Source organism: Microtus ochrogaster, unplaced genomic scaffold, assembly GCF_000317375.1.
Source record: "Microtus ochrogaster isolate Prairie Vole_2 unplaced genomic scaffold, MicOch1.0 UNK26, whole genome shotgun sequence".
Lineage (NCBI taxonomy): Eukaryota > Metazoa > Chordata > Mammalia > Rodentia > Cricetidae > Microtus > Microtus ochrogaster.
The window spans coordinates 923,471-931,335 of NW_004949124.1; the positions used below are offsets into that span (position 1 = coordinate 923,471).

At 36.9% G+C, this 7,865-nt stretch overlaps 1 protein-coding gene across 10 annotated transcripts in view; it reads right to left on the reverse strand.

Annotated features, from left to right (window-relative positions):
• The window catches only part of Birc6 (baculoviral IAP repeat containing 6), a 196,628-nt gene that overhangs the window by 78,755 nt on the left and 110,008 nt on the right, over positions 1-7,865 (reverse strand). For all 10 annotated transcript variants that reach the window (XR_003378819.1, XM_026789677.1, XM_026789673.1 and 7 more), the window contains 4 exons: positions 7,363-7,516; positions 5,043-5,159; positions 3,205-3,359; positions 2,585-2,711 (listed from right to left, as the gene is read on the reverse strand). Coding sequence is in view for 9 of the 10 variants with exons in the window: in XM_026789677.1 (XP_026645478.1) it covers positions 2,585-2,711; positions 3,205-3,359; positions 5,043-5,159; positions 7,363-7,516 (553 nt within the window). In the remaining variant the exon portion in view is untranslated. The remainder of the gene's footprint in view (positions 1-2,584; positions 2,712-3,204; positions 3,360-5,042; positions 5,160-7,362; positions 7,517-7,865) is intronic.

A 7,865-nucleotide genomic window follows, 5' to 3' on the forward strand; every position in this document is an offset into this window, starting at 1 on the left:
AGAGACAGAGAGAGACACAGAGAGAGACACAGAGAGACACAGAGAGAGACACAGAGAGAAAAGAGAGGAGACACAAGGCGGGGAGTAAGAACAGTTGGAGAAATCTAAAAAGTTATTCAAGTGCACAATGCCCATCAAATATGGCAGTATGTGCAGGACCAGGGCCCAAAACTGCTTAAAAACATGCTGCAAGGATGCTTGTTGACAGCTATCAGGAAGGAAACAATGGGAGTAAGACCTAGAATGTCAAAAGCAGATGCACTTTAAAATTCAAATCACACAATTTTCAAGTTCAACAATGAGGACCATTAGATATTTTGAACCTGTAATTAAAATGTTAATTAGCCTATGTATCTAGAAAATTGTCTTACCAAAACAAAAAACAAAGCAACATCATAAAGATTAGAAGTGACGTGCTTCTAATTCCAGGCCTTACAAAGATGAGGTCATAAGTTTAAATAAGGCCAACCTTGCTACTAAGCCTGTCAAGAACAAAGGAAAGAAAAAAGGGAGAAAAGAGGACAAAAAGAAAGAGAGGAAAAAGCGAGAAAGGGTGAGGGGGAAGAGAATAAATGAGGAAAGGAAGAGGAAGGGAAAAAACTAACCAGCTCAACTTCTATTTTTGAAAATTTATCAATTTTTTACCAGGTGGTGGTAGCTCATGCCTTTAATCCCTGCACTGGGGAGGGAGAGGCTGGCAGATCTGTGAGTTCAAGGTCAGCCTAGTCTACAAGAGCTAGTTCCCACACAGGCACCAAAAACTACAGAGAAACCCTGTCTCCAAAAAACAAAAAAAACAAAAAAATTTATTCATTTTTATGTGTTTGAGTGTACTGCCTGGACATATGCTGCATCACATGTGTGCTTGGTGTTGAAGGAGGTGTGGTGGACCCCTAGAACTGGAGTTACAGATGGTTGTAAGTCAACATGTGGGGAAATGGGAACAAAACTTGGATCCTCCACAAGAACAATAAATGCTTGTAACTGCTGAGCTATCTCTTCAGTTTCTGTAGGCCAGCTTTTAGAAAGCAGTCTTTGATCATCTATGAAAATGGTTGGATACTCTCTCACAAAAATCATCGAAATCACAAGCTTCCAATTTTCAAGTGTCCTTTTCAGAGGACCCAGGATACTATACAAACCAAGAAGGGCAAATGCCTATCCAAACGTCACCAAGTATATAAAAGGCACAACTCTGAAGAATTAATGTGTACCACCAGTCATTACAACTGTGCAGTGGGTAGGTATGCTAAACACAAGGGACAAAGAGTGAATGCCCTAGAGAAAGAAAAATTTTAGTTAAATGTTTAAAAAGAGCAGTACTAAAGGATTAAAGTGTGGAAGGATTAAGGTGAGGGATGTCAGGATATTGCACATATCCAATATCAGGGCAAATTCCTGTACTTACAGACTTCATGGTGGAATTAACACAAACATGAGCTTCCTCTGCCACAAGGGGAGAAAATCTTTACTGAAAAGGAAAAAAATGCTTCCAACAACAGAAGCAGAAACACAAGAAGAAGAGCCGCCAAAACGAAGAAGCAAAACATTACAGCATGGAGAAGAATAAACCATAAAATTAATACAAATAGGCTGAAGGGATAGCTCAGCATGAAAAAGCATTTGCTGTACAAATATAAGAACCCAAGTTAAAATCTCCAGATCCTACAGAAAAAGTTGAAGGTACAACAGCTAAGCCCTTAGTATTACACAGAGACAGGAGGATTGCTGTGGCTTGCTGGCAGCCAACCCACATCCAGGTTCAATAAGAGACTGACTGAAAGGAATAAAAACGACAGGAATAGACTAGGACACCTGATGAACTCCTCTGCGCGTACACGCACAGACACACAGAAACAAACCAGACAGACTGACACAGACACTCACACACAAGCATTTACATATAAAGACCAGGAGGGGAATGGGAGGAGAAAGAGGAAAGGGAAGGGAAATCAAAGTTTTTTTTTTTTTTTTTCTTTTTTTCTTTTTTGGTTTTTCGAGACAGGGTTTCTCTGTAGCTTTGGAGCCTGTCCTGGAACTAGCTCTGTAGACCAGGTTGGACTCGAACTCACAGAGATCCGCCTGCCTCTGCCTCCCGAGTGCTGGGATTAAAGGCGTGCGCCACCACCGCCCGGCTCAAAGTTTTTTTTTTTTTTTTCAGGTGTTTTGAGTCAGGTTCTCATGATGCAACCTGGAACGCACTAGGTAGACCCAGGCTGGCCTAAAACCCATGCCAGATCACCTGATTAAAAACATTAAGCAGGGATAAATACTGAGTTTCAAAAAGAATAAACCATCTATTTAGTTATTTAAATGTTTGGAGACAGGGGCTCGCTAAGCAGTGCTAGTTAATCTAACTCCCTATGCAGAACAGGTTAGCCTCAGACTCACAGAAATCTATCTGCCTCTGCTCTCAAATGCTGAAAATAAATGCTTGAGACACCACACCCAACCATAAAGTACTTCTTTCACCGCAATAATATAACCCTAACAATAAAAATAATATACATTTTTATCTGATTATGACCATTTAAAAACTTACTATTTGGATTAAATTAACAGTTTCCAAGCTAAGAAACCTTACCTTGATTTAATGAGATAACAGGTATTCGATTAGCATTATATAAAAAAATATCTGCTCCATTCTCTTTGTTCCCTGATGAACTAGAATTAAGGCTCAATGTGAGCCACAACTGAAGAAGTGATTCCAACTTTAAAAAAAAAGAAAAGAAAAAAAAGTAAGAAATGAAAAATATATTACAAAATAGCACTTAAACATCTTCATGATTATAAACTTATCATGAGTAAATAACTTGTTTCTCATTGCCTTCTAGCTACTTAAATTTGGTTCACAAGCAAATAAATCTTAAAATTCTTGGTGATTATAATTTAACTGAATTAAAATGTATAATTCATCTCATACCCCATGTTTTCCTCAACGAAAACTTACAAAGTCAATTCTTTTCCATTACAAGCTTATATGTACATAGTAGAAAGAAAAGTACACATGCTTAGATTCATGAAAATAAAAAATGGCTGAACACTAAGGAAGAGGCATTATTAAGTATTCCTAAGATTTTTCTTGACTGAATTTAACAAAGAAACCATCATGGTCAAGTTGTTTAAGAATTTTCCAGTCAGTTTCATCCAATAATAGGGAACTAGTAATATGTCAAAATTCACTGCTTTCACCTAAAATCCTACCTGAACATGATGGACTTGAAGCATGGAAAAAAGTTTATTGAAACAAACATTTAACATTGGAACAGATGATAACTGTATAATGAGTTGGCTGTTCTGGTTTGTTGCTTGTAAACTTCCTAGAAGTGAATCATCTGTTCCAGTTGGAGATTGTGAAACTGAAAATCAAACACAAGTACCAGAATAAGTTTCAAAATACATGTGAATTGATCAATAGTCAAGAACAGGCTAAAAACTTCATTACAGTGAAATTGTGTACATTGTTCTATAATATTATCTAGAAAAGTTGTATTTATGAATTACTATACATTTAAGAAGACAAGGAAAAGAAAGGCTCCCAAATTCACAATACTTATCTCTTAACACTTATCCAAAGTTAATGAAAGGAAAATCGTGACTACTTACTAAAAAGGTGATTTTAGTAAAGGTGCAGCAGCTGTTCTTCTTATTGTGCTACTAAACTTAGGACAGAGCACTCTAAAAGGTGTTCTACTACTGACCTAGACCCAGAACTCTGTAGTTCATTCATTCTTAACCTTGACTGAACTTTAGACTCAATTTAATGCTGCCCAGAGGACACAAAAAATAATAAAAATATATTACAGCGAGCAAAAACTATGAAAACTTTTATCATACGTTCAGAATATTGTCACCCTAAAAAGGGACATACTGGGTGCAGGACAGTGTCAAGGGCAGAAGATGAACAAAAGGAGGTATTATTTCAAAAAGGCTTTCAAGAAATTTTAAATAAGCAATATCAAATAAACAAATGGATCTTGGGGGAACATGTGGAGGAGTGAACACATTAAAAGAAGCTGTCATATTAGATAGGAGATAATACAGAGTACTTTTAACGTACTAATAGTGGTGATTTTTTCCCCTTTTATTCCTCCATCTTCTGTTGAGGTAGAAATAAATGCAGATTGCAAACTTTCTATTTATACAGGGAAGGTCTAAAACTCCAAATTTATGAACCAATATACATTTTTCTCCTCACAGATAAGTGATCACCCAAAACTACTTATAGTTCTTTATTCAGTCAGCATAGGAAAAACTGAAGTGGTGTGTATACCTAAGAGAAAAAAATTTTATCTCCTCTTCCTTAGCACCACTCCTTAATGTTTGTCTTGGAGAAGGTATGTATACCTCAAATATACTTCCCTGACAAGATTAAATCTAGCAGTGTACGTCCACATCAACAATGCCCAAAGCTGGCAGACCACCTGTCTCTGTTCAGACCATTAAAAAGAATTTGCCTTCTTTTTGCTATAATTAGAAAGGTATGCTTTACCAGGGAGTGGTGGTGCATGCCTTTAATCCCAGCAGTTAGGAGGCAGAGGCAGATGATCTCTGTGAGTTTGAGACCAGCCTGGGATACAGAGTGAGTTCCAGGACAGTAAGGATTGTTACACAAAGAAACCCTGTCTCGAAATAAAATGAAAATAAATAAATTAATTAATTTTCTCAATTCTGGGGTTCAGTTAGAAGACCTTTAGGTGTAATTTCACTTATACCATCCAGCCCCTTATTTCAGAATAAAGATGCTTTATTCTGAATAAAAATATTTTAAAAGTTGGGTGTATCATGGATGTATGATATAAGCAATGAGTTATGCAGTATTCCCTAGAATTTCCTCAATCTCACAACAGCACATGCTTTAGGTTTTTGGACTCAATTTATATGGAACTGTATTTGGCATGTTCCCCAAATGTCCATTTGTGAATACACTATCTTATTTAACAACAAGCTACCAAATCAGAGAGGCTGAATTACCATAGACACAGAATTTTAAACTTGTTTTTGGGGAATAATACATGATACTCAGTAATAATTAAACCTACAGGTAGGAGATGTATTTGTTAATGCTTGTAAAATAGAATCTGCTTCCAGAGTAGACATCATTTTCAACATAAGTTCTGCTTGCTGTTCAAGGCCAACTTCTAGACGAGCATCTAAAGCTACAATAGGGAGGAAAAGATAGCTGATCAATTATTTGTAGACAGAGTTTCTGGCCTGCCTGGTCCCACAGTCATTCAGTCCCAAATAAACACACAAAGGCTTATATTAATTATAAGCTGTTGGTCAAATAGCTCAGGCTTATAAGAAAATAGCTCTTACAAAATAAATTAAACCATAGGTCTTATTTATGTTTAGTCACGTGGCTTGGTACATTTTCTCAGTAAGGCATTCTCATCTTGCTTCCTTTGCATCTGGCTGACAATTGTGTCTCTGCCTTTCCCTTTCCCAGAATCCTACTAGTCTGGCTGTCCCACATAAACTTCCTACCTGGCTATAGGCCAATCAGCACTTTAGTAAACCAATACAAGTGACAAATCTTTACAGTAAACAAAAGCATTATCCCACAATACTTATTACTCATGTACTTCCTACCATAGAAAACGTGGAAACATGATCCCAGAAAGGGCTGATGAAGGTTTTACTTCACAAACAGAAATCCTAGCCTGTGGTATCAGAATTAAACCAGAGAGAATATCTGAGCATGCAGATTAAAGATGGGAAATAAATGGTATAGAGACAGGTGGAATAAATAAATGATGCAGTGACAACAGAAGGAAATACATTAAAGAATGGTAAATGGCTTTCCTTTCTGACAAAAAGAGAAAACCAAAAGAAACTCAACAGACATTAAAATAACTGTTAGCTTAGCACACTATACATAGATAAATGTATAGATACACAGAAATACACTTATTATATAGTAACAGTCACTAAGACAGTAATAAATTCCATTGAAAGCTTGGTTAAGACCCTATTGCTGAAGATACCATGCACCTCAGAAACAGGTCCAGAGACCCCCTAAGTTGGCACTAATCTGAATGTTTCCTCCCTAAAGACCAGCTTTCATGGTAGCAGAAAGTGCCATGTAAGTGTCCAAAGGAGAAGAGCAACAAACAGTCCTATCCATCCACGATGCCCACTAACTATAACAATAACCAGTATGGCACTATAACCTGAAGAGTACAGTAGTGACTCTCTAACTGAACTTAGAACTGCTCAACAAGAAAGAAACCATGCCTGGTACTGGAAACCTAGCCAAATAAGTACTAGTGAAGTCATAGAATTTGGAGAACAACCTACAACCACTTTTCTAAATTAGCATAATCCCTAACAACAATTCAAACATTAATCTTTATGCCCATAGACAGGTGAAGTCTTTACCCCTATCAGGGGAATTTCTCTTTCCAAAAGATGGGAACCATTACAAAAACAAAACAAAAAAACAATCAATCAAAATGCAGAGCTATGGAGCCTAATTTCAATGGACACATCAAGAAAACACACTTGTACATAAGGTTTGGAAAACACCATGGAAGAAAGGGCAGAAAGATAGTTAACAGCCAAATGATTAGGGAATTTACTGTGAGACTTTTCCTAACAATGTCCGATGGTACACCCATGAAATCTCACCAATATGACTGCCCAGGCAGCCCGAAAACATGCATACAAGTGACATTCTACACTGAATAGGTTATATTTATGCATTTATGAATGCATGCATACACACATACATATATACATACATACATAACAATGAATGGAAAAAGAGATCCTGGATTTAAAAAAGAGCAAGGAGAGGTATTTGGGGGTGTTTGGAATAGGAAAAGGAATGGGAAACGATTAAATTATATTATAATCACAAAGTAAAAGACATTATAACAAAGTAAAATAATGTATTCTCAGTTCACATATCAAACAACCATCAAATAGGTTAGGGTTAATGTTACTTTGAAAGAGAAACCAGAGTGAACAATCAATAAATAAAAGCTATTTAAATATGCTGACAGAGCCAGGTAGTGGCGCAAGCCTTTAATCCCCTCACTCAAGAGGCAGAGGCAGATGGATCTCTTTGAGTTTAAAGCCAGCCTGGTCTACAGAGAGAGTCCCAGGACAACCAAGGCTACACAGAAAAACCCTGTCTCAAAAAAAAAGGAAGAAAGAAAGAAAGAGAGAGGGAGAGAGAGAGAGAGAGAGAGAGAGAGAGAGAGAGAGAGAAGAAGCCAAAAACGTTTGAAAAACGATAAAGGCAGCACACCAGTGATAGCAACTCATGAACTGTGTACTCAAAATGCTTATTCTCAAACACAAATTTACCTACAACCTTTTTAGTATATGTTTTAAAATATTCCTAGGCACACTTACCCTGAGATACTGAAACACTGACAGTCTGGGATCCGTTCTTCTCTGTGTTTGATGGTGGCTTTGCTACAGGCATCCCCAGGCCTCCAATGTAAGGATTATAATTATAGGTACCATAATCAGCTCCCCAGTAGTCATACCAGGTACTGCTTATAGGCTTTTAAAAACAGAAAAGTTAATATTTTTAAAAGTTATACAATTTATAACATTTGATCCAGAGTAACCCTACAAAATAAACATTCCCCACCTTTTAAATACCTCAAAGATGTTAGAATTTTATTAATTTACAAATTGCTTTGGTAATAACCTATTCATTATTTAGACAAAACATAAAAATGACTTAGAGGATCAGAACCTGAAAGGTAAGGGGTCATTAATAATGTATCCCAAGAGCAGTAACTGTATTACAGCTGCACCTCCATTAAAAATCGAGGGAGAATAACATAGAAATAACGATAGCAAGCCTGGCGGTGGTGGCGCACGCCTTTAATCCCAGCACTCGGGAG